The sequence below is a fragment of the Staurois parvus genome, unplaced genomic scaffold (genome assembly GCF_062004578.1).
Source record: "Staurois parvus isolate SC_StPar_1 unplaced genomic scaffold, SC_StPar_1.0 ptg000087l, whole genome shotgun sequence".
Taxonomy (NCBI): domain Eukaryota; kingdom Metazoa; phylum Chordata; class Amphibia; order Anura; family Ranidae; genus Staurois; species Staurois parvus.
Window position 1 is genome coordinate 10,699,327 of NW_028317883.1, and position 27,515 is coordinate 10,726,841.

The 27,515-nt window shown below is 41.9% G+C and overlaps 1 protein-coding gene across 1 annotated transcript in view; it reads right to left on the minus strand.

The window, feature by feature from the left end:
• LOC149468423 (zona pellucida-like domain-containing protein 1) overlaps window positions 1-27,164 on the minus strand; it is a 36,142-nt gene extending 8,978 nt beyond the window's left edge. Inside the window, exons 1-6 of the mRNA XM_089670171.1 lie at window positions 27,111-27,164; window positions 15,914-16,012; window positions 10,536-10,762; window positions 4,372-4,559; window positions 1,971-2,043; window positions 1,176-1,273 (exon numbers count right to left, since the gene is read on the minus strand). Of these exons, the coding sequence (XP_089526297.1) occupies window positions 1,176-1,273; window positions 1,971-2,043; window positions 4,372-4,559; window positions 10,536-10,762; window positions 15,914-16,012; window positions 27,111-27,123 (698 nt within the window). The 5' untranslated portion in view covers window positions 27,124-27,164. The remainder of the gene's footprint in view (window positions 1-1,175; window positions 1,274-1,970; window positions 2,044-4,371; window positions 4,560-10,535; window positions 10,763-15,913; window positions 16,013-27,110) is intronic.
• Between the last annotated feature and the right edge of the window lie 351 nt (window positions 27,165-27,515).

Consider the following 27,515-nt stretch of genomic DNA (forward strand, 5'->3'; position numbering starts at 1 on the left):
AATGACCATCTGGATGATCCAGAGAAGGCATGGGAGAAAGTCACATGGTCAGATGAGTCCAAAGTAGAACTTTTTGGTCTAAACTTCACTCAACGTGTTTGGAGGAAAAAGAAGGAATAGTTGCATCCCAAGAACACCATCCCTACTATGAAAGCATGGGGGTGGTAAAATCATGCTTTGGGGGTGCTTTTCTGCGAAGGGGACAGGACGACTGCACTGTATTAAAGAGAGGATGAATGGGGCCATTTATTGTGAGATTTGGAGCAACAACCTCCTTCCCTCAGTCAGAGCATTGAAGATGGGTCGTGGCTGGGTCTTCCAACATGACAACGACCCGAAGCACACAGCCAGGATAACCAAGGAGTGGCTCCGTAAGAAGCATATCAAGGTTCTGGAGTGGCCTAGCCAGTCTCCAGACCTAAATCCAATAGAACATCTTTGGAGGGAGCTGAAACTCTGTGTTGCTCAGCGACAGCCCTGACAGATCTAGAGGAGATCTGCGTGGAGGAGTGGGCCAAAATCCCTGTTGCAGTGTGTGCAAACCTGGTCAAGAACTACAGGAAACGTTTGACCTCTGTAATTGCAAACAAAGGCTTCTGTACCAAATATTAACACTGATTTTCTCAGGTGTTCAAATACTTATGTTCAGCAGTGCAAGACAAATAAATTCTTTAAAAATCATACAATGTGATTTCCTAAATTTTTTTTTAAATTCTGTCTCTCAGAGTGCGAATGCACCTACAATGTGAATTTCAGACCCCTCCATGATTTCTAAGTGGGAGAACTTGAAAAATTGCAGGGCGTTCAAATACTTCTGTTCCTCACTGTACTTACTCTTCTGGTAGATTTTGTCTTAAAAACCCACCAGATAGCAGTTCCTTGGCCACTGTAAGTGGGTGTGTTGAATACCTGCTCCTCTGTGGTTACTCCTGCTGGCTCATATGTCCTGTAGCGATGTAGATAGTGGAAAGTGTATGGCGGGGGAGCAGATTGGACACATCCAGAAGTTTCAGATACCTGTACTGGCCAAGGATCTGCTACACAGTGGGTTTTAAAGGCATGGTCAATCAAGTACGTGTACAGCATGTTCTTATTCAGGGGGTTTAGTTAATTCAGTACTGTGGGGGTATTATATCCTAAGCACAATCAGGGTAAGCAGTGAAACAAAACCTTACTTTGCAGTTAAATTTGTGGCTGTTACTTTAACATATACATTCTTCTTCAGTGGAAGTGCTGTTCCATTAACTTGCAGTGGTATGGTCGAATTTTCATCCTGTAAAAAACATAATAATTTAAGCAACATGGAAATATATATTTGTATACAAATATATATATACAAACACAGCCAGGCAACCTGCATTTAAAATAAGTAGTCCAGAAATGGCAGCCTCCAAGTTTCTCTCATGAAGAATAGAAGTAGCTGCTTCAATTAAAAGCAACTATAGGGTTGATTTACTAAAGGAAAATAGGTTGTTCATGTTGCAAGGGAAGTTGCACTTTGCAAGGGAATTTGCCCCAGAGCTTAGTGAATGAGGTGAGGCTCTGTTTACTTCAAATCATGCACAAGCATGAATATTCTTTGCAAAGTGAAACCTCTTTTACTGAGCTCTGGGGCAAATTCCCCAGAAATGTCTGTTTGAAAAGTAAACAGCTTATTTGCCCCTATATTACTCTGATAAAGAGATAGGATTAGGAAAATTCCACTCTTGTGTGCCATGCGAAGCAGCAGTGGAAGAATGAGAATGAGAATTCCACAACCCAGCTCCTTATCTTCAGTGCACATGGTAACAGGAGGCACCCAAGAAGCCAACAGATGAGGAGCTGCTCACACCATTATCAGCTTTTAATATTAAACCAAAAAAAGGTAGAATAATAAATTATCCCAAAATTGCACACTGTTCTACAAACATAAAATACAGGTACAAAATATAGTGAAGGGTTTAAGTTGCACTGTTCTTAAGAATACTTACAGAGTATAGTTGAATACTTAAGGTGCTGATGAAGCTTCCATTATTTGTGTTGACAGCAACATTTGCTGAAGATCTGAAAGCAAATTCATGTTGGTATAAATAGTTAATAAAATTAACTTATATTTGAAATAACAACATAGTTTAATGTTAACATATTTTGTATACTAAGGGCAACCAAACTGATAAGAGGCACGGAGGAGATCAGCTATAAGGAAAGATTAGAGGAAGTGAATTTATTCTCTCCTGAGAAGAGGAGATTAAGGGGGATATGATCAACACATATCAACATATAGTGAACTCGGTGTAGAGCTATTCACCCTGAGGTCATCACAGAGGACAAGGGGGCACTCTTTACGTCTGTAGGAAAAGAAATTTAATCTCCAAACATGGAAAGGTTTCTTCACAGTGAGAGCTGTGAGAATGTGAAATAGACTCCCTCAAGGGTTGGTTCTGGCCAGATCAGTGGATTGCTTCAAAAAAGGCCTAGATTCTTTCTTAGATACACAGAATATAACTGGATACTAACATTTATAGGTAAACTTGATCCATCGAATATCCAATTGCCTCTCAGGGGATCAGGAAGGACATTTTTCCCTGCAGGAGTAAATTGCTTTGCTGTGTTTTTTTGCCTTCCTCTGGATCAACTGTGGGTATAGGATTATAACTTTTTTTTTCTTTCTATGGTTGAACTGGATGGGCTTTTGTCTTTTTTCAGCCAGACTAACTATGTAACTATATAAGAACAGATTCTGTCTGCTTTTCATTTATTTTCTAGGATCCTGTAAAATTTCTATATATCGGGAGTCTAAAACTATTTTTTGACAGATCTGCAAAGAATATTGTGAAATTTGATTTGCAGTCCAAGCACATATGATGTACAACCACAGCCTGGACAATGTGTGCTTCCAGGGCTGTATTTAAAAAGATAACTTTACTTTTAAAACATGTTACCTTTTAATGTATCCATTGAAACAATGCCATTTTGCAAATACAACTTTTTACGTCTTTTTTCACAGTTACAAAAAAGGCATTCACTGCATATGTTTATTTTGGTAATAGTATCCTTGTTCTTTTTTGATGTCTAAACTCATGCAGAGGCTGCCAGCTTCTACCAGTTTATGATCTCCTGTGATTACAGAAGTCCTTTGCAAAACAAAAATAATCATATATGGTTCCTGGCAGTAAAGGCTTTGAATCAAACAGGAATGTGGAGCAGACACCTCCCTTGTTCTTATTGCTTGTCTACAGGTACAGTGCATCCTGCAGGCAAGCTGAATGTAAACAAAAGAATGTTTACACTGGCCTGGGCATGTGATGAGCTGTCAAAGCATAAAATATCCACTTTAAGTCCACCCTATAGCAGATTTACTGCTACAGGTCAGGCATTCTGTGCAAAATCACATATATAAACGTGATTTTGCACTTCTGCCACAGGGAGGCGCATATGCGCCACCAGAGCTCTGCTTCTACTGTGATTGAACACAGCAGAAGCCAATAAATAGGTGCCGGCCAATGGATGAGCACCAGCACCTGTTGATTGCCAAGGAGACTAACAGAACACAGCTGCTATGTAAAGAAGGCAGAGCTGTGTTCTATCCCTGAAGAAATCTAGCAGATTGCCAAGTAAAAACAACACATAGTAAACACAAAAACACTGGCTAGGCACACAATTAACCCTTTGATCGCCCTAGATGGTTAATCCCTTCCCTGCTAGTGTCATTAATACACTGACAGTGTATATTTTTAGCACTAATCACTGTATTAGTGTTACTGGTTCCCACAAAGTGTCAGTTAGTGTCAGGCTGTCTGTGACAATGTCACAGTGCCACTATAAGTCGCTGATCATTACTAGCATTAAAAAAAATTTCCAGTACATATACCGCCATTTATAGATGCTATAAGTTTTGCGCACACCAATCAATATATGCTTATTGTGATTTTTTTCCCAAAAATATGTAGCACAATACATTATGGCCTGAATTTATGAACACATTTGATTTTTAAATGTTTTGATTGGATATGTTGTATAGCAAAATATATATATTTTTTTAATGTCAGTGCTTTTTTATTTATAGCACAAAGAACCCAGAGGTCACCAAATACCACCAAAAGAAAACTTTTCTATGGGGAAAAAATGACATAAATGTAATTTACATACAGCGTTGCATGACTGCGCAATTGCCAGTTAAAGTAACACAACACCGTATAGTAAAAAATGGCCTGGTCATGAAGGGGGGGGGGGTAAATATTCCGGAGGTCAAGTGGATAAGCAGGGACCAGAGGTATATAGAAACAGTATATATATATATATATATATATATATATATATATATATATAAATTTTTTTTATTATTTATTTTTTTAAATTATTATTTATTTAATCTATAATTTATATACTTACGTTAGCAGCTCAACATTGCTCAGTATGTACTGCAGGGGGTAGTAGCAGGAGAAATTATAGTTCAGGTTGGTACTGTAGGAAATGATATTTGTATTTGATATTGCTGGAGTGTTCACATATCCTGAGATGATCACTGTCTGTACATTTGAGAATTGTTGGAAGACGCCAGTTCCAACATTGCTGTCAACCTGTGAAAAAAAGTTTTTCTTTAGATGTTAAATGTTTTAGGCAGTTCTGGTAAACAGAAAAAAATGAATTTAATAACAGGAATTATGGAAATGTTAAAATATTTTAAAATAGTCTATTGTTTTCAGATATAAAAGCATGACTCAATGGTCCAAAAATCAAATCTTCAAATGATCTCTGTATTATTATGCATTCTTGTATAACCTGAAAATGCTTGATGATGTATTGAAGAAAAATGAGCTCAGTAGTATCCTTGTTACACATGAAAAAATAGTAAAATGCCAAAAACAAAACCTGGCTAATTTAATACCTCCTTGCAAAAATCAATCACATCAAAAATAAGTTTGATCACACATCAGTGGCATATCATCATGTGTGCAAATAATGCAATACCCAATAATCAAAAAATTTAGCAATCCAACCGATCCCCTGCAGCATTGATACCCTGTGGCCCTCCTACCGCTGCCAGCTTCTCATCCTCTTCCTTCCCAGCAGCTTTGGGTTATGCAGGGTAGCCACAGGGGGATTTAACTCTGCAAATAGACCCCCATGCTGCTCCACCCCCCCACCAGTACTGGCCCCTTCCCTCACCAATACCCTGGCATCCCCTTTCAAGCAGCTCTGCTGGTCGGTTTCCCCACTTCCCCCTTCTACCAGCTGCAACTGCTGCTGGGGAGGAAGATCAGTGTCAGAATGAAGAGCCAGGGGGAGAAGGGCTAATAAACATGTTGTGTTTATCAGTCCTTTGCTAAATGAACATAGTGAGTGATAAGCGCAGCTCGCTTCTGTGTTCATTTATCACTGAAGCACAGAGACTTCTATTCATTCATCTGCAGTGCAGATCAGGCTACAGGGAAAGGGAATGAGGACTATATGTCCTCAGTCCTTTTCTCTGTCTCAAAAAAGAGACATTAGGGGTCTGTTTTAGCCCCTGATGTTCACCAAAGCCCCCTCTCCCCTCAAAAAAAGTAATAACAAAATTAAGAGTAACATTTAAAAAAATACTAAAAATAAACATAGTAAGGCCTTGTTTACACATGGCATACTACAACGTACACCCGTGCAAAGCCATGTTTACCCACACAGTGATGCATGGGAATGCATGGAACACCTGTGCATCCCCATACGGGCAAACATAACCTTGCATGGGCATATGCTTTAGTATCCCACATATGAACGAGGCCTTAGTAGGAATTTAGCAGGAATTTTGTAAGTTAAGTTGTGTTTACATGTGCTAATAATGATTTTAGTGTATTTTTAGTGAAAATAGTGATTTGTTTTCAAACGTTTTTATTAGGAGATAGACAAAAAAAACAGCGCCACTTCTTGAAGTATAGCATACATCAAGAAAAAGGCCCATAAGTAAAAAAAACTGTTTTATAAAACAGAATCATAGAAAAAGAAAGTTTGAGTATATGAATGACGTAGGCAGTAAGATATACTGAACAACTTCACAACCAACAAAAATACAATGCCAATAAATCTATGATGAAAATAGTGATTTGATAAGCATTTGGTCAACTATTTTGATGACTAAGTCAGTAGCACAGGTCATGTGAAAAATTATCAACTTCAGATTTTTAGACAAAATTGCTTAGTTACAGTTTTGCGTACCTTTCACTTTCACCATTTTAACCATTTCACAAAAAGGGGCTATTAAAATTATACAAATATTTTATATGTATTAACTCAATATAGTTTTAGCTTTTATATTTAGTAGGAATTTAGGCAGAATTTTGTACGTTTTGCTGTCTTTGTATCTGCTAATAATGCTTTTAGTGTATTTTTGGTGAAAACATTGTTTTGATAACATCACGGGTCCTAAAAAGTCCAGACTCCTTCACTTTGTATATGTTGTGTGTTACATAATACTGACCAAAGTGTTCATTATCTCAACAGTTGCTGGTTTTAATGATCACTTCTTTAAGGTAGGCACGGTCAGGCAAAATTATATCATTTTGTGTGCAGAAAGGTATATCTAAATTAAAGTTTTAATTTTTTTTAAATGTTCCTTTGTCCTGAAGTTTATGTGTGTCTGGGGGACTTTCAGTTGTGGTCCAGTAAGTAAGAGTATTTTGTGGGTACAAGAACTGTGGCATATGTGTAGTGTATACAAGAACTAGGCTCAGGTTATTTTAAATTATTTCCCTTTAAGCCACTTACATGATACATGATCTTCATGATTAAGCCCCACAGGAGGGGTGAAATGTGTTGGGGGCATGGCTATGGATGAAGTTGAGGCTGCTTTAACCTGCTCACTCATAGCTTTGCTAGGTGTGCAGTGTTTGGGACCTTTATATGTAGGCACCATGTAAAGCCATTGAAGGCTACAGAAAACCACACCCAATTTCTATAATGAAAAGTATACCTTATGGCACCCCTTCAAGCAATGGATGGAAGGAAAAGGTTCACCTCACCGGCAAGTAAGAAGAGGGGAGCATGAGTAAGAGTGGCAGCCAATATAAGTGAAGGGATGGACGCTGCTCAACCAACCCCAGGAGTCCAATGTTAAGGAATGTTAAACAATGGCCTCAGCCGCTTTACTGACCTCTGTGACCAAGCCCCAGTGGGTGGGGCAAAATGCATCAGAGGGCGTGGCCAGCATGGCTGCTGAGGCCATTCCTTAACATTGGACTCCTGGGGTCATTTGAGCAGTGTACATCCCGTCACACACTCATGTAAAGCCACTGAAAGCTACAGAAAACCACACCCAATTTCTATAGTGAAAAGTATACCTTATGGCGCCACTCCAAGCTATGGATGGAAGGAAAAGGATCACCCCACCGGCAAGTGAGAAGAGGGGAGCATGAATCCTAGTGTCAGCCAATGTAATTGAAGGGATGGACGCTGCTCAACCAACCCCAGGAGTCCAGTGTTCAAGAAAGTTAAGGAATGGCCTCAGCCAATGTACTGACCTCTGTTACCCACCCAACGGGTGGGGCAAAATGCAACAGAGGGCGTTGCCAGCATGGTAGCTGAGGCCATTCCTTAACATTGGACTCCTGGGGTTGGTTGAGCAAAGTCCATCCCTTCACACACCCAATTTCTGCCACTGTGCACTGGGCGTGCCTCACTTTGTTTTTTCTCTGGCAGAAGGGCCCAAGGTATGATCTTGCACACAGGCCCACTGCTTTCATAAAATGTTCCTGTCAAGCATCAGTCATATTTGCCTTTGGGTACCTTTATCTCTTAGAGATTTCCATTAAACAGATTATGAAGAACTACACTTATGCACTTAAGGGCTAAGAGTAGTATGAAGAGTATACAACAGATCATAAAGATGATAGCAAAGACTAAGTTAAACAAATGGAGAATATAAACAGGTATATTATAGGGATTCCATAAAACATTATGAAAACCAGGAATTAGAGATTCTGTGAAGCAGATTATGGAGAAAATAAAGTCTGGCTTAATTTGGCCATACACTAGAATTTTGTTCAAAAACTTTCAATCAGGCTTGTGCATTCAATTTTCAAATCAGTCATGGGATCAAATCGATATTCCATTTTGATTGTAATTACAGACAACTCAAAGGAGCAGGGTGGGAAATTTTTCTGAAACAAAGGGAATGTGATTTTCCTTTAGGAAATTACATTTATTCCAAAATCAAATGTTAAAAGCAAACACATTTTTTAATACCTTCCCACCCGGCCTATAGCAGATTGATGGCAGGGTGAGACACTCATATGACGTCCTGTCAAAATGAGCCGCTCATGCAGCCGTGGGGCCGCGCAGCGGCACAATCTGTCACTCGCTGTGTCTACTACACCAGCCCATTGCCAGTGTCATGTGACTGCTATGACCAATCACAGCAGATCACATGTCAATTGTATACAATGGATGGCTTCCTGTCATGCCATCCATTGTATACAATTATGTTGTCAGCTGTGATTGGTCAAGGCAGTCACATGATACAGACAGGGCAAATCACAGCCCATCTGTATCATGTGAGGAGCTTTGCCCAATCACAGCTAATCTCAACAAAAGACTAAATTAATCAGTTGTATTCAGTAACAATGATTGCAAATATCAATGAAATACATTGGTATTAGCAATCATAATGTGTTAAAAAAAAAAATCCTGATCACTTGCCCAGAGTAGTTCAATGTTACTATGGTAACATTGTATCGCTTTGGTCACAGTGTGCTGAAAAATAGTAAAAAAAAGAGAAAATGTAACACAAAATAAAAAAAATAGAAACATTTGAAATCAAAATACAAATTAAATTATTAGTATTATTTTCACCAAGGAAATGTAGCAGAATACATTTTGACCTAAATTTATGAAGAAATGTTAATTATTTGCGAAATTTTATAACAAAAAAGTTAACAGAAAAGTTTTTTCAAAAGTGTCAGATGTATTTTTGGTGATTAAATACCACCAAAAGAAATCTCTATTTGTGTGAAAAAAAGATAAAAATTTCATATGGGTACAGTGTTGCATGACTGCACAATTGTCATTCAAAGTGCGATAGCTCTGAAAGCTGAAAATTGGCCTGGGCAGGAAGGGGGTAAAAGTGTCCATTATTGAAGTGGTTAACTACTACCGAAACAACATTGGTCAAGCCATGAAATGTACTGATTTGAGAATCTCAGAATTGTTTGTAAAAACGTTTGTTCATAAATCTACTGGTGTATGGCCAGCTTAAGATTGGGAAACATATAAAGCTTTAGGCCTCATGCACAATAACAATCATTTTAACTCCCCTAAAAGCCAGCAGAGTTTTGGTAAAATAAAAAACACTCTTGACTTGTAAAAGTGTATACTGCATTTACACACGTTTACCCATGTCAAGGGTTTGGGCATAAAATAATTTACTTGGCCAGAAAAAATAATTTATTCTGGGCATTGAAATGAATTACCACTCAAGTGTTAAATGCACCTAGCGTTTAGGTGGATTGAGGTGGCATTTCAGCCAAAATTCTGCTGCTCCAGGACGCCCTGGCAGTGTTTTTTTTTTTCTGCAACTAAACTCATCTGCCACAAAAAGCTGCTAAAATCCTATGTGTGCATGAAGACATAGGAGAACATGCGGGGGAGTTTAGGGGCAGTATAAAGTAAAAATGCCTGACGCCCCTAGAAGCAGTCGTGAAAAAAGTCCAGTGTGTAAGTGAACATAGGTAACAGTAAAGAAACTGCTAATGATTTTTTACATGGATAATGGTTATGCCAAAAAAGCTAATTTTGACTCTAGTTTAAATAAACAACAACACTGAACCAGCATAATTAATTTAAATCTTTCCATAGAAAGGTGTTTCATAAAGAATGTGTTATCATTGGGTATGTGCTCATACAGTATATTGTATGTTAAACGGGTATGAATATGCTGAATGGTAGCCAGTGCCAGTAAAGGCTTTTGATTGTGTATTTTTTGTGAAAATATTATCTAAGCCAGAACATTCGATACCCCAGTATATTAACTTCATGCAATAATATCAATTGTATTGAATGTGCTACCACTCTTGCATGCATATATCGGCATTTTAAAGTATAACTAAAGACAAAACATTCTTTTAGTTTTGGATAGAGGGAAGAGGAAAAAGAAACAACAAAAATCTGACAGGGGTTATAACCTTCCCTTACACTATTCAAAATGAAAAAAAAATTGCCTTTAAGATTTTAAAATCAGACATCCTGTCAAATAGCAGACACCATACAATACCTGAAATTACAATTGTTGGCCAGAAAAGCCATCCAATAGGAGTGTCTTTATTGGCCCCTGAGGTACTATTACTGGACAAGAGGATGGCAGTTGGTAGGACTTAGAATAACGTATAAGTAATAAAGAATTCTTCAGAGAAAAGGTAATCCTTGTGATGTCTACAATTGAGCAATATGTTACTTTTAAATGTTTAAAAACACTGATAGGTTGGTTTTAAACTAAGAAAAAATTAAAGATCATATTCAGTTTGCTTTTATTTCTTCGATGACAAATACCAACTTAATGTGTTCATATCAAACCTGTTATTAACTCTTACCGTAATAACATTTCCACATGAATTTAGTGTAGTATCATTGATTGGGAAGTTAAAAGTTACTACTGGAGGTTGAACAGAAGTGTCAAGAGTTCCATTACAATAGCCCAGACCATGGTTCCCATTGAGCGCAAGCGTCTCAGGGTCAAACACGGAGTACTGAATGGGGCAGGCATTAATAGACAGTACAATACTGGATGGACCACAACTGACCGTCATATCACTGTTTACTGATGAAGAAAGAACAAAAACATAAAATGCATTTGTATTGAAAATACAACATTCAAAATGTAGCTTGTAAATGTTACTGATCATCTCCCCTTTCCCAGGAAAGCTCATATTACAAAGATCATTAGGTTAGGTTAACACTATGTGTATTCCCCAATGCCTCATTTTGAATAGGCTGCTGTACCTGTAGAAACAGAAAAATGCACTCAAACCATGCAAATCACATCAGCGCTCAAATCAGGATGCTGGATACAAGTTCATGGCAAAAGTCTCTCTGGTCAGTGCAACCCTCCTCAGAAAATCTTCAAGCACTGAATAAACACACAAGAGGGCGAACACTCCTTGTGCATTTCCGTGATAGACAAATTTTAATATATACAAAAGGCAAATGGGTACTCACAAACCAACTGTGCAATCAGGCATGTAACAGTGTCAGATGATAGGGTCCCATCCTGGAACCTGCTATTGTAGACGCTGACATGTTTCAAGAGCTATGCCTGATTGCGCAGTTGGTTTGAGAGTACCCGTTTCTCTTTTGTATATAATAAAACTTGTCTATCACAGTAATGCACAAGGAGTGTGCTCCCTCTTGTGTGTTTTTACAGAAAAATGCACAGCCGCAAGGAAACCGCATGGTGCTCTGCATTTTCCAGCACAGTAAAATGCATTGTGGTTTGTAGTGCGTGGGGCTGCCATTAAGAATTAAAGTGATTGTAAACCTATTTTTTTTAAATAACAAACATGTCATACTTACCTGCTCTGTCTTATTGTAGACAGAATAAAGGTGAATAAAGCACCTGGACCGGATGGCATACACCACGGGTCCTTAAAGAATTGAGCTCTGTCATTTCAAAGCCATTGTTTCTAATTTTTAGGGACTCTTTAATGACTGGCATAGTACCATTGGATTGGATGTGGTGCCAATATTTAAAAAGGGATTAAAGTCTTTACCAAGTAATTATAGATCTGTTTAACTTCTATAGTTGGGAAGATACTGGAGAGTTTAATAAAAGACCACATAGATGAGTTCTTGCTGGAAGAAAATATTTTAAGTAACAGACAGCATGGATTTATGAAAGAAAGAAGTTGTAAAACAAATCTGATTTCTATTTATGTGGAGGTGAGCAAAACCTTGGACAGAGGGGTGGCGGTAGACGTGGTATACTTGGATTTTGCAAAAGCGTTTGACACAGTTCCCCACACACAGCTAATGTGTAAGGTAAAGTCTACAGGCTTGGAAAAATCTGTATGGAAATGGATAGAAAACTGGCTAAAATATCTTATTCAAAGAGTAGTGGTTAATGATTCATACTCTGAATGGTCTAGGGTTGTCAATGGTGTACCCCAAGGTTCAGTGTTGGGACCCTTACTTTTTAACATATTTATAATTGATATAGGGTCTGGAATTAAAAATCCCATTTCAGTCTTTGCAGATGACACCAAGCTGTGCAGTGGAATAACTTCCTTACAGGATGTCTTCAATTTACAAGCCGACCTCAATGCACTGTTTAATTGGGCAACTATGTGGCAAATGAGGTTTAATGTTGATAAATGTAAGGTTATGCACTTGGGGGCTAAGAATATGCATGCATCATACATACTAGGGGGAGTACAACTGGGGGAATCAATGGTGGAGAAGGATCTGGGGGTTCTGGTAGATCACAAGCTTAATAATGGCATGCAATGCCAAGCTGCGATTTCTAAAGAGAGCAAAATCCTCTCTTGTATTAAAAGAGGTATAGACTCCAGAGAGAGAGATATCATATTACCCCTGTACAAATCATTAGTAACATCTCATCTGGAATATGCAGTTCAGTTTTGGGCACCAACTCACAAAAAGAACATTGGGGAACTGGAGAAAGTACAGAGAAGGGCAACCAAACTGCTAAGAGGCATTGAGGAGCTCAGCTATGAGGAAAGATTAGAGGAACTGAATTTATTCTCTCTTGAGAAAAGGAGATTAAGGGGGGATATGATGAACATGTATAAATACATCAGTGGTTCATGTAGCGAACTCGGTGTAGAGTTATTCACCCTGAGGTCATCACAGTGGACAAGGGGGCAATCTTAAGTGTAGAGGAAAAGAGATTAAATCTCCAAATACAGAAAGGTTTCTTCACAGTAAGAGCTGTGAAAATGTGGAATAGACTCCCTCAAGAGTTGGTTCTGGCCAGCTTAGTGGATTGCTTTAAAAAAGGCCTGGATTATTTCCTAAATACCCATAATATAACTAGATACTAACATTTATAGGAGCAAATTGGATCATGATTTGCTGGGTTTTTTGCCTTCCTCTGGATCAACTGTGGGTATAGGATTATAACTTTTTTTATATATGCTTGAACTGGATGGACTTTTGTCTTTTTTCAGCCAGACTAACTATTTAACTATGTATAATGGTTTTTCACAAAACAGCCCCAATCCTCCTCTTATCGAGTCCCCCACCCATGCTTTTAGGCCCCCAAAGTGTCCACCATAGCAAACTGCTTGGTATGGTGGGCACGCGTGCGGGCTTGCATTCAAGCTGACTCTTTGGGGTTTATTTACTAAAGCTGGAGAGTCCAAAATCAGACTCCCTTCTGCATAGAAACCAATCAGCTTCTAACCTCAGCTTGTTCAATGAAGCTTTGGCAATGAAACCTGGAAGCTGATTGGTTTCTATGCAGAAGTGAGTCTGATTTTGGACTCTCCAGCTTTAGTAAATAAACCCCTTTGTGTCCATTGACACACAGATCACAGCTGGGCTCTCCCCCCCGATCCCTCTTCACTGGCCGTTGAGCATATGAGAAGAGAGAAAGCAGAAAGAGATGCTGCTCTCATGCATGGTGCTGGATCGAGATCAGGCTCAGGTTAACTATAAGGGGGGCTGCATTCAGAAGGTTTTTTACCTTAATGCAGAGAATGCCATCAGAAATCGGACAGTGTGAAACAGGGCCTAAGGTGTTTTCACATTTGGTTTATTAGTAGAGAGGACTTTAAATAGAGCTTTTAACTGTAGAATGTTTGTATCTTGGAACTTTGAAGGCACTTAGGGGACTATTACAGTGACACACATAACTACGTAGATAATTTAAAATGGGAGCAGTTTATATCTTTGGTTTAAGTCATTATGGTAAAAATGAAATTCAGAAGAAATAAAATAATAGTGAACTAGCCATAATAGCTTGCATGGGATATTATTAAATATATATTTGTGCAAATGTGGGCATACTAAAAGATATGTTTTAATTCAGTATGTACTTTTACACTACGCTGTATGTTGAATATGGAATATGACACGATTATGGTACACAACAAGATAAATGGAAGCAGGAATTATTCACAACTGGTGGGGTCAACAGAAGAGTTGGTAATTCCCACACAATAACTCAGACTGTTTCCTATGTAAACCCTAGAAATTAAAGTGGAATTAAAGCCTAAGACTAAATCTTCTTTTAAAAAACATTAATTTCCCCCTCCTACTACTTATCCCACCTACCCTTCATAAAAAAGATCTGTATACATATCTTTCTTTAGTCCGGTCTGGTCACATGGTCCTGCAGCTTCAACTCCCCGGTGTCAGTAAGTGGCTGCTGCTACAGGGGAAAGGAGGAAGTCTTGACAATGGCTGGGTTATGGGACTCTATGGATGACAACATAGCTCCCAGAATTCCTAGCTATTGTTAAGTGTTCAATGACACAGAAGAGCCAGAGTTGCAGGATCACGTGATCGGACTTAAAACAGACTTAAAAAGGTATCTGGATCTTGGATCTTTTTCCACATAGGGTAGGTAGGATAGGTAGAAGGAGCGGGGAGGGAATATTTTTAATAATAGTTAATGTTAGGCTGTTTTTGCACTGATCAGTTTTTCTTCCATTTTTGCCTTACCAAAAGTGGAGAATTATGTGTGACCACTAAATCCTATGGAGCTCTTCACACCAGTCAGTTATGGGTTAGTTGTGTTTTTAAAAGTCCTGCATGCTGTATTTTTGGCACATATTTGGTGCGGTTAAAAAAAGCACCATAAAAGCATCTCCCCATTGAAATGAATAGAAAATGAATCAAAAATGCGGCAGAAATGCACCCGCAATTGCATTTTTCATGTTTTTAGAGTCACGTATTCCTTTTTTTTCACAGGTGCAAAACATACTGGAAACACACCAAAAAGCATATACGTTTTTACTGTGTTTTCACAAAGAAACAGTGGGAAAGCAGCCTTGAGCTTTAATTGCACTTTAAGTTCTTTTATGGGTCGAATTTATAATTGAAAGTACATAATATCTGAAAATATACTTATCCTACATGCAAAACAAAACAAATACTTGTTGATTTCGTAAGAAATTCAGAGCTGTCCTGTGCAGACTTTTGAGTTAGGGGGTCTAATTGACCTTCCTAGTTCTTTTCTTGGACTACAGAAAAATTACTCTTTGTTTTGGAGATGAGTAGTGATGGAGGAATTTAGGGTCTGGCTTAAAAAACGCTGCTATTGCAGGAGTTTCATGTTTTGCCTGTAGAAACAGTTCAAAGTATTCGGGTGTGTCCATGCAAATTAGAACATTTAAAGGCATATTTTAAGCACAGCATTTAGAAACAGAAAAAGAAACACTTCTGGTTTGTGTTTTTGATTGGCATTTTCTGTCAGAAAAAACGCTAAACACACTTAAATGTGCCTAAATGTTGTACAAAAACACTCTATATGAGGGGGGGTTTTTCTTCTGCCAAGGAAAATGTTTTTTTTTATAAACCCAGTGTGCAAGGTGCCTTAGTAGTTTAGCAAAAAACAATGGAGTAGGGCTTGCTATGCCAAGCATTTTCAAACAAAACCAATAAAATATATAACATTTCAAAACTTACAAAAGTTACCTAAGCAAAATGTATCATCATTCAGAAATGCCAATGTCTGAGTCCACAGAAATGTACTCGGTTGCCCTTAGGCTACCAGGTGACAGCCACACTTCTAGCACAGTACAGTAAACCATGTAATTGCTGATGGCAGTCATGAACTTATACAAAGCCTAAAAGCCAGCACCACTAATTTAATGCAAGCATCTGTTGTTTTCAGCCGATAATGTTAATGATGTTGGCATGAATAGGGTTAATAGCTTTCCTCATCAATCATTTTCTTATCATTCTTACATAATTATATAGAAAGACAGACAAGATAGATAGCACATACCTGGATACCTGTCATAGAGGGATGAGCAATTTAATGTATTTACCAGACATTTTTGTGTCATTAAACCAAATAGAATTATAGCAGCTGTGTTAATTACACCTAAAAGAAAAAAAAAATTTTATTATTATTATTATATTATTATAATACAGGATTTATATAGCACCAACAGCAGATTGTGCAGCTCTTTACAACATGAGGGCAGACAGTACAGTTACAATACAATTCAATACAGAAGGACTCAGAGAGCCCTGCTCATTAGAGCCTGCAATCTAAAAAGAAGGGTCAAGTGATGCAAAAGGTAATAACTATGGGGAATGAGCTGATGGAGAAAATAAAAGTACAGTTGTTAGATGGAGGTGGAATAGGCTTCTCTGAAGAAAAGGGTTTTCAGAGATCACCTAAAAGTAGACAGAGTGAGAGATAGCAGGACAGATTGTGGTAGGGAGTTCCACAGAATGGGAGAGGCTTGGGAAACGTCCTGGAGGCAAACATGGGAGGAGGTGACTAGAGAGAGGTCTTGGGAGGAATGAAGAGAACTATCTGATCAATATTCTGAGACTAGGATAGTGATGTAGCTGAGGGCAGAGTTGTGGATGGCTTTGTAAGTTATTGCTAGTATTGTGAATTGAATTAATTGTGTGAGTGGCAGCCAATGGAGGGGCTGGCAGGAAGGGGTAGCAGACAATGAACTGGTAAGGTGGCCGAGTCTGGCAGCAGCATTCATGATGGAGGGGGGATAGCCTATGTAAAGGTAATCCAATGAGGAGGGAGTTGCAGTAGTCGAGACCAGCGATGACCAGAGAAGCATATTTTGGAAATGTTGTGGAGGTTGAGGTGGCAAGCTTTGGATAGTTATTGGATGTGGGGCCAAAAGGAGATTTCAGACACCAGGATTACACCTAGAACCTTGGCATTGGGGGACTAAATCATAATAAGTTTAAATTGTATAATTTATGTAAAACATAAAAATTCTATCAGAAGATTGTTGAGGGCTATCGTTAAAATAAGAGATGGGCACTTCACTCATTAGTGTCTTTCTTTCTACAAATGCCAATCGTGTTCAGTGCCTTGCCACATGGCAGAGTAGTAGGGGAATACAGATGAACAGGAGAGAACATTGCAGTTAGTGCAGAGAGGTAACACTTACAGAGCATAGCAGTGAATTCTATTTGAGTATATGAGGCTGCTCATTGTGCTGGGATTCTGTCTGTCTTCTGTCGTATGTCTATAGTTTCCAAGCAAACCTATAGAATTTTCCCAGCTTCTTAATATCATTTCCTCTAGTATGTCTGCAGTCTCTGACTGTCAGGCTCCGCCCAACGGGATCTCTAGTGGTCCACGGCACGGGGTTTCCCAGGACGCGGAGTCTAAGTCCCAGTCTGCCTTTTCACCAGGGCCCCTGATGGTGGGGATGGACTTGGTGCAAGACTGAAACCAGGTCGCGTCCCTGGGCACCCCCGGCGGTGGCAGAGGGGTCCCGCTGAGGGTATATGCCCGGGTTGAGCCTGCTGTGAAGGGGATGACAGATCCCGATCCGAGCTGGATGGATGGGATGACAGATCCCGATCCGAGCTGGATGGATGGGATGACAGATCCTGATCCGAGCGGGATGGATGGGCAACTATCAGGAGTAGGCGAGGTCAGACTAGCCGGGTCGGTATTGTGCGGGCAGCGTGGTACAGGGGGAGTAAGCGGAGAATGGTCGGGGTCACAAGCCAGGTTCAGCAGGTAGCGGGCAACGCGGTACAGAGGGTCAGGCAGAAGGATGGTCAGGGACGAGCCGGGGTCAGAGCAGGAGAGGGTCAGCATAAACAGAACAGGCAGAGTTTGGCAACAAGGAAGCGTACTTACAGGACAGGAACAAGACCTTGCGGCAACCTGGAGATGCACAGGGCAGCTTTAAATAGAGCGCCCTGTTCTCCCATTGGTGCGGCCGCGATCGCTACTGCGCATGTGCGGCCGCCGCCGCGATCGCCGGCTGGGTCGGATCGGCCGTCTGCGCATGCGCGCGCCGCCGAGGACCCGGGATCCCTGACATTGCCCCCCCCCTACGGGCAACCTCCGGATGCCCAACCGACCCCTACTGAACGGCTGGTTCTGAAAAAATTCCCGCACAAGTCTCGGGGCGTGCACATTTTGGGCTGGCTCCCATGAATTTTCCTCCACCCCATATCCTTTCCATTTAACCAGAAACTGAGTTCGGCCTCCCCTCTTCCTACAGTCTAAGATAGCTTCAACTTCAAACTCCTCCTCCCCATCCACGTCTACTGCCTCCGGTGGTTTAGACCTTCGATCTGGGAAGGGATCTGGAGTTGCTGGTTTCAACAGGGACACGTGGAAGACCGGATGAACCTTCATAGACTCGGGCAGTGCAAGCTCGTATGCCACCTCGTTGATCCTACGTTTTACATGAAAGGGCCCCAAGAATTTGGGAGCCAGTTTCTTTGAAGGGCAGGGCATTTTCAAATTTGCGGTGGACAACCAAACCTGGTCCTCTGGCTGCAAACTCAATTCCCCCCTTCTCTTCTTATCAAATGCCCTCTTATTGTCACCCTGGGCCTTTGCCATTGCTTCCTGCAATACCTTGCTATTGGTTGACAAAAAGTTCAACATATCCTGCGTGGCCGGGACTGCGACCTCCGGGATCAGATCGGGCAGGAATACAGGGTGGAACCCATAGTTTGCGAAAAACGGGGACTGTCTAGTAGCAGAGTGACTTGCATTATTATATGCGAATTCCGCAAGCGGCAGGAGAGTAACCCAGTCATTTTGGAGGAAGGTGGTATAGCACCTGAGGTACTGCTCTAGGGTCTGGTTTGTACGCTCCGTCTGGCCATTGGTCTGTGGGTGATAAGCTGAAGAGAACGATAACTTAATCCCCAGGGTTTCACATAGAGCTTTCCAGAACCTGGACGTAAACTGAACCCCTCTGTCAGATACAATGTCCCTGGGAATTCCGTGGAGTCTTACCACTTCCTTAATAAACACACGTGCTGTCTCAAGGGCCGTAGGTGTGTCCTTTAGAGGTACAAAATGGGCCATCTTGGACAGGCGGTCTACAATCACGAAGATTGCTGTGTGGTCCTGAGAGGGTGGAAGTTCCACGATAAAGTCAATGGAAATCATGGTCCATGACCTGTCGGGTATGGGTAATGGGCGCAAGAGACCCCAAGCTTTGTTCCTAGTGGGTTTGTTTCTCTGACAAACGGGACAGGTCTTTATGTAGGTTTCGCACTCCCTGGCCATATTAGGCCACCAGAAAGTACGCTGCAGCAGCTCCAAGGTCTTACGTACCCCAAAGTGCCCAGCCAGTGGGTGATCGTGGCAGTATCCTAATACCAATGTACGGGCCTCCTCAGGGACCACAATCCGATCCTCCTTCCAAAAAAGTCCTTCCCTATTTAGTAAGGGGACACCGGGTGGACCTTGCATTCCTACGGACGCGGTCTGCCGTTGAGAATGGAGCTCCGATTGGAGAACTAAGAAATTTCCTGGGGACAGGATAGTGTCTGGCTTGGGATTCTCTTCGGGATCCCCAAACATGCGGGAGAGCGCATCTGGTTTTGTGTTCTTAGACCCTGGCCTATAGGTTATATGGAAAAAGAACCGTGAAAAGAACAGCGCCCACCTGGCTTGACGTGGCCTCAGATGTTTAGCTGTCCTCAGATATTCTAGGTTCTTATGATCCGTAAAAATCAATATTGGGTGTACCGCCCCTTCTAACAAGTATCTCCATTCCTCTAGTGCCACCTTAATCGCCAAGAACTCCCGATCCCCGATATCATAATTCCTTTCCGCAGGAGTTAGTTTCCTGGAGAAGAAAGCCACTGGGTGCATGAGTTCTTTGATGCCCTTCCTCTGGGACAGGATCGCCCCGACCGCATTCTCGGATGCGTCCACCTCCAAGATATATGGCAAGGACGAATCAGGGTGGCTCAGAATAGAAGCTGCCGTAAACAATTCCTTTAAGGCTTCAAAAGCCCTCTGTGCCTCAGGTGTCCATTGGAAGCGAACCCCCTGCCTGGTCAGCTGGGTGATAGGGGACACTAGGCCCGAAAAGTTCTTAATGAACTTTCTGTAGAAGTTCGCAAAGCCGATGAAGCGTTGGACCGCTTTCTTATCGGTGGGGGCCGGCCAATCTAAAATGGCCGAAACCTTTTGGGGATCCATGGCTATTCCCGTGGGAGAGATGGTTAGACCCAAAAACGAAATGCTACCCTGTTCAAAGCAGCACTTGTCTGCCTTGGCATATAAGCTGTGTTGGCGGAGCCGTTCTAACACGCGCCTCACGTGACCTCTATGGTCCTCCAAGGTTGGGGAAAAGACAAGGATATCGTCCAGGTATACAATGACGAAGATATCTAGGTAGTCCCTGAACACATCGTTTATGAAATGTTGGAAGGTGGCAGGGGCGTTGCATAGGCCGAAGGGCATAACCAAATATTCAAAGTGTCCGAATCTGGTACGGAATGCTGTCTTCCACTCGTCCCCCTCTCTGATACGAACTAAATTATAGGCACCTCTCAAGTCTAGTTTAGTGAAGACAGATGCTGACTTCAGCCTCTGAAACAGCTCGGGGACTAGTGGTAGCGGGTAACGGTTCTTTACTGTGACCTTATTCAAGTCCCGGTAATCTACGCAGGGCCGGAGGGACTTGTCCTTTTTCTCCACAAAGAAAATGCCCGCCCCAGCTGGTGACGTGGAGGGTCTAATAAACCCCTTATGGAGGTTTTCATCTATATATTCTTTTAGTACCCCTAACTCCCGCTCGGATAAGGGGAATATCCGCCCAAATGGGATTTCCGACCCTGGGAGGAGATCAATTGGGCAGTCATAAGCTCGGTGCGGGGGGAGAGTGTCCGCCCCCCGCTTGCTAAATACATCTAGAAAACTATGGTAGACTGACGGAATGACTTGCGCCAGCTCCGCATCTGTCTCTAGACACAACAAAGTCGGTGGATTCGGGGAGAACTTAGGGAGGCAATGCTGCTGGCAGTATGGGGAGAGAAACTGCATAGAACCCGCCTTCCAGTCTACCTGGGGATTATTGGCTCGCAACCACGGGAGCCCCAAAATAACTGGAAATAGTGGGGATGCTATGCCGTCCAACCGAAGGAGTTCTTCATGATGGGTCGATACGGTAGTACGGATAGGTGGGGTCTCGTGGTCCACCACCCCTGACTTAATACGTGATCCATCTGCTAGAAAAATATTCAATCCCACCTCCTTGGTTTGTAGGGGAATTTGTTGCTGAACTGCAAAGTCTAAATCTATGAAGCAACTACACGCCCCAGAATCCACAATAGCCGTGGTCACCACTGTTCTCCCCGGCAGCTGAAGTGACACAGGTACCGCTAGATAACTAGTGTTGCCCACGCTGTTAGAAGTGACTGTAGAGAAAACAGTGGAACACTTACCCCCCTTGGCTGGACAGGTACGTACCACATGGCCTGCTCCCCCACAGTAGAGGCAGAGATGGTTGGTAAGACGCCTCTGGCGTTCCTCAGGCGTAAGTGTCGGCCGGGTCCTTCCCGATGGCCCGGTCTCGGGTGTATCCATGGCATCCTGGTTCTGGCTTGCTGGCTGTAACTGGGTTGAGGCCTGAGGGGGTGTTCCAGTTGATCCTTGTCCTTGGTTGCATCTTTCCTGCCTGCGCTCCCGCAACCGGCGGTCAATTCGAATAGTCAAAGCCATCAAGGCCTCCAAAGTGCTAGGTATGTCTATTCGGGCCAATTCGTCCTTCAGGGATTCAGCTAACCCGACGCGGAACTGGTGGTGCAGAGCCGCCTCGTTCCATTGGCAGTCACTATGCCAACGCCTGAATTCGGCGGCATAGTCCTCCACTGTCCGGTGACCCTGCCTGAGTGTATATAGGGCCCTCTCGGCCGTTGCGGTGCGCAGAGGGTCGTCATACAAGAGGGCCATAGCCTCAAAAAATACCGTCACTGACTGCAACAGTGGGTCTCGCTTCTCTCGGAGCCGGTGGGCCCAGTCTTGGGGTCCCCCCTGTAGTAGGGAAATAATGAACCCTACCCTCACCGATTCGGAGGAAAAGGTCTGAGGCTGGAGGTCAAAGTATAGCTGACAGGAGTTACGAAAGGCCCTGAATCTACTTCGGTCTCCGGAAAAACGTTCCGGTGTGGGGACACGGGGTTCTGGTGCGGGTAACAACCCCAGACCCCCTGGTAGAGGTAGCTAAGGTCTGCATGCATCTGTCCAATACCGTATAACCTTCCTGTAGGCCCCTAATTCCCAGTGTAAGGGTCTCCATCTGTTGGCAGATGTCGTCCAGAGGGGAAGCTCCCCTTCCAGGCTCAGTCATGGCCGCAAGGTACTGTCAGGCTCTGCCCAACGGGATCGCTAGTGGTCCACGGCACGGGGTTTCCCAGGACGCGGAGTCTAAGTCCCAGTCTGCCTTTTCACCAGGGCCCCTGATGGTGGGGATGGACTTGGTGCAAGACTGAAACCAGGTCGCGTCCCTGGGCACCCCCGGCGGTGGCAGAGGGGTCCCGCTGAGGGTATATGCCCGGGTTGAGCCTGCTGTGAAGGGGATGACAGATCCCGATCTGAGCTGGATGGATGGGATGACAGATCCCGATCCGAGCTGGATGGATGGGATGACAGATCCCGATCCGAGCGGGATGGATGGGCAACTATCAGGAGTAGGCGAGGTCAGACTAGCCGGGTCGGTATTGTGCGGGCAGCGTGGTACAGGGGGAGTAAGCGGAGAATGGTCGGGGTCACAAGCCAGGTTCAGCAGGTAGCGGGCAACGCGGTACAGAGGGTCAGGCAGAAGGATGGTCAGGGACGAGCCGGGGTCAGAGCAGGAGAGGGTCAGCATAAACAGAACAGGCAGAGTTTGGCAACAAGGAAGCGTACTTACAGGACAGGAACAAGACCTTGCGGCAACCTGGAGATGCACAGGGCAGCTTTAAATAGAGCGCCCTGTTCTCCCATTGGTGCGGCCGCGATCGCTACTGTGCATGCGCGGCCGCCACCGCGATCGCCGGCTGGGTCGGATCGGCCGTCTGCGCATGCGCGCGCCGCCGAGGACCTGGGATCCCTGACACTGACATTCCTCTCTAGCATTTACTATACTAAATATTATGTGCAGCCCTAATGATGTGTGTCCCAGTGGCTTCAGCTGAGGTCCCTTATGCCTCATAAGATGATCAACACTGCCATAGACAATAGAGATCACCTATATGTTCAGGCATAATCAAACTGCCCGTGGACACCAGAATCATCAAATCATGAATGCTTGACCACATTTATACCCCATAGGATGATCAACACTGCCATAGACAATTCAGATCACCTAGATGTTCAGGCATAATCAAACCACATTTGGACACCAGAATCACCAAACCATGAATGCTTGGCTTGACCATACTTACACCTCTGCAGATGAGTAAGACGGAAATACTCAGGCATTCTATAGTCAACCCTTTTAGAATGGAACAACTGTAATGATTATATCCTATATACTGTATATTGTTAACATTTTTCAAAAACTACGTCACAAGTTGCACATTTAAGAGTTGATTTGAAGGTAGATGTGGAGAATAATATACACTATATGGCCACCTTAATATTACATCTATATGAACTTGTTGGACATCCCATTCCAAAACCAAATGACAGTTGGGGAATTTCCATTGAAGGGGCCTGTTAAAGAGGGAGCAAACTCATGTAATTAAAAAAAAAATGTGGGCCCCCAGGTGGTTAAACCCATAATGCGCTAGTATGCACTGCACACTAGCACATTATGACAGACTTACCTTAAGCGAGCCCTCCAGCGCTGTTGGCGCTTCCATCTTCACCCGGTCTCTGGTCTTCCTTACAGGTTTGTGGTCTCTGGCCGTTTGAATGGCGGGGCCACGATGACATCACTCCCGCACAATGCTTATGGCTGCAGCACAGCACTCAAATTGAGAGCACAGTGTGCATGTGCTGGTGATGCAGGGCATCTTTAAGGTGGAGCAAAAGGGGCAGCTGCCCCAGGCCCTGTCATTGCTGTGGGGCCCAACATCCTAACAATCGCTCCCTGTCATGTAGTGCAGCTGCAGGAAAAGGGAAGTAGTAAGCCGCAGTGTCCACTCCTGACAGCAGCCCAAGCCACGTGGAGAAACACACTGACAAGTAGTGGCAGGGGCCAGTTGAGTGAGGGATGATCGCAGAGAGGAGTCAATGACATTCCTACAGTGGCATGGATGAGCGGAAAGCCAGTGGTGCAAGAGTTATGTACAATCTGAAGGAGCACATGTGCTGGGTTGAGCTGAACTTTTCTATTGTTTCAGCCCTTCTCTACCTCTCTGCATGCTATTAACATTACCAGCACTGTCTGTACATAACACTGGTTGGCATGATGAACAGACAGCTGCAATGTTTTGTGACTAACAATCTGAGCTAATTTGCCCTACTGAGTTGAACTTTCACTGTTTTAGCCACTAAACTATCACTCACCTCTGCCTCTCTGCTTTCTATTATCATTGACAGTACTGCTTTGAATGTAATCCTGGTCGGCTTCATTAACCCCATTTTTCTGCTACATGTTAAATTGTGCTGCAATGCAAGACAGCACTTCTACTTTGGCAAGGGGACTGTTGTGTGAGTTTGTAATCTATGCAGTAACCTCTAGCAACCAATGGGTGAGCAAAAAGGATATGCAGTAACCTTTAGCAACCAGTATGTGATAAGGATGTGCATAACCTCTATCAACCAATGGGTGAGTGTTAATGATATGCAGCAACCTCTAGCAACCAATCAGTGAGCGGTAATGATGTATAGCAACCTCCTAGCAACCAGTGAGTGGTAAAGATGTGCACTAACCTCTAGCAACCAATGGGTGAGCAGTAAATATGTACATTAACCTCTAGCAACCAATAGGTGAGCAGTAATGATGTGCAGTAACCTCTAGCAACCAATTAGTGAGCATGTGTATAATCTCTAGCAACCAATGGGTGAGTGTTAATGATGTGCAGTAACCTCTAGCAACCAGTGAGCAAGCAGAAATGTCGTGCTGTAACCTCTAGCAACTAATCAGTGAACCATAATGTGTAACCTCTGGCAATCAGTCAGTGAGTGGTAATTATATGTTGTAAATAATAATAATACTGTCTGCTGCAGTAAAATGATTTGAGTCTAGTTGCTATTTATAGTATGCCTCTGAGCAGATGGAGAGATAAATTGCATGGCAGGGGGCCAGGGGGGATGGTGTTGGGCCAGGGGGGCCCAAGAAAATGTTTGACTGGGATCCAATCAATATTAAAGACGGCCCTGTGGTGATGTGACCAGCTGCTTCAAGTGTGAATATCTCCTAAACACGGCAGGTTTATGAGACACTCACTGTACTTACAGGTAAGCCTTGGGCAAGGAAGGGGGGGGGCTCGTTCTTCTCTCCCCCTTCCTGCCCTGCCAGGCCTGTGCTCAGATCAAGGATTTGGTAGAAATTTAGGCCTAAAGAGCCTTGTATGGCTTTTATGGGGAACCCCACACACCTTTTTTTAACATTTTTTTCCTAAACGGTCTGGTATGGATTAGGGGGGACCCCACACTGTTTTGGTTTTATATATATACAAATGTAATTTTAAAAAAATGTCAGTCCTTTGCAGGTAGTTTAAGGGGACCCCCAGGCATGATATTTAAAGGATTTTTTTCTTTTTCTTTTTTTTTTTACTTTAAGCAATGAAAAATGACTGCCCCTTTAAAAACTGTACTTTTTGAGATTTTGTTTCCACTGATTCCTGATGGACTCAGGGCATTATAAATATAACCCGTTTATGGACAATAACTCGCATATAAGGCTTCAAAATGGGCACTTTTGAATTTACAAGTTCGATTCTTATAGACTTGCATTGAGTACGAAGTTTGCGGTTGAACATTCATTAGGTTCAAATTGTCGACCACAAACTGAACACGGGGCTGTTGGCCCATCACTACAGGTCATACACATGGCAGTGTCAAATAGTTCAAACAATTTCAATCACCTTTTAACTGCAAAGAAATTTAACATGTTAAAAGTGACCCGTAACCAATAGTTTTGACAGTTTTACGGTGTTCATAGAAATTGTTTGAAAATTGCTATGTGTATGACCAGCATAAGAATCTATTGTCAGACATCCAAATTCCACATCATTGCATCTTTTACCAAATCAGATAGACTCCCGTCTTGCTCTTAGGCCCCATTCACACTCCAAAACGCTTGAGGAGAAAAAAATCAATTATTCTATTATTATTATGGAGATGGTTCACATCCACACTCTAAGTCACCTGAAGTCAAATGCCTGAAGCTCAGTTAAATTCTGGAGTTTTTTTGTCACTCAAATTGGGCAGATTTGCACATTTGTCAGCATTTTTATTTCCATAGAAATGAATGGAAATGCACGATTCGTACATTTTTGCATGTACTCATGCATTTTGTCATGCGTTTTTCTGCTAAATTAAAAAAATGGGGAAAAAATTATAGTATATGAATAAATATATGTAAAATAAATACACACATAAATAAAAACAATCATAAATAAATAATAAATAAATAAAATACAATAATAATATGTCATAATAAATAAATGAATAATAATTAACCCCTAACCTTAACCCCAAACCCTAAAAATATATAAATATTAAATAAATTATGAATACTTAAAATAATAATAATAATATTATAATAATAAATAAACACCCAAACCCAAACAAATAATAATGATTAATATTTCTTTTTTTTTATGTACATTAATTTATTAATTTATTTACATTGTTTAAGGGATAGGAGGTTAAGGTTAGTGATTAATTATTATTATTATTTTATTATTATATATTATTAATTTATTTTATTTTAACGCACAAAACTCTCATGACAAAACGTGCAAGGATGCGCCGCTCAAGTGTGAATCCAGCCTAAAAATCCCTATAAGTGCCAATGTAGATAGACAAAGCTCCCATTTAATGATCTTGCTGTTGGAGTCTTAAAATTTACAATAGCCCTGCAGAAGATTCATCCCCTCAGATTTTGAAAAAAGCCTTAAGCTACCTGACTATTCAAAGTGAATTACTGATTAGCTCTTGATTTGCCACATTATTTGCAGTTGTGTATATATATATATATTGCATTTATATGCAAAAACATTACATATTTAACTGTTTATGGTATCTCCGAAGACTGTGCAAAATCCTACGAAGTAGAAATATTCCTTACCTGCCAATGACATTTTGGTGGCTGTGAATCTCTTGTTGAATATGAATGAGACCTTGTAGCTTTTTATACCATGAAGATGGGAATGTGATATTTTCAGGCATCAGCTCATATTCTAACTGGGGGGGCTGTACACATTCTGAGATTTCAGTTTCAACATCTTCCTCTTCAGAAGCACAATGGACAATAAGAAGAAAACAGATTAGTTTCCATAAAGGACCATCACAATAGGCATTGCTGCAATGTAATGTTAGTTAAATGGGAACATGGCTCTGAGCACTTGGATGGATTTCTTCTTGGACTAAGGAAACACAGATATCCCATGCTATACATTTGTTTTTATGCATTAGATATGTACATACATTGTTATGAACAAATAGTTGAAATGGCAAAGTACAAAAATGTTAA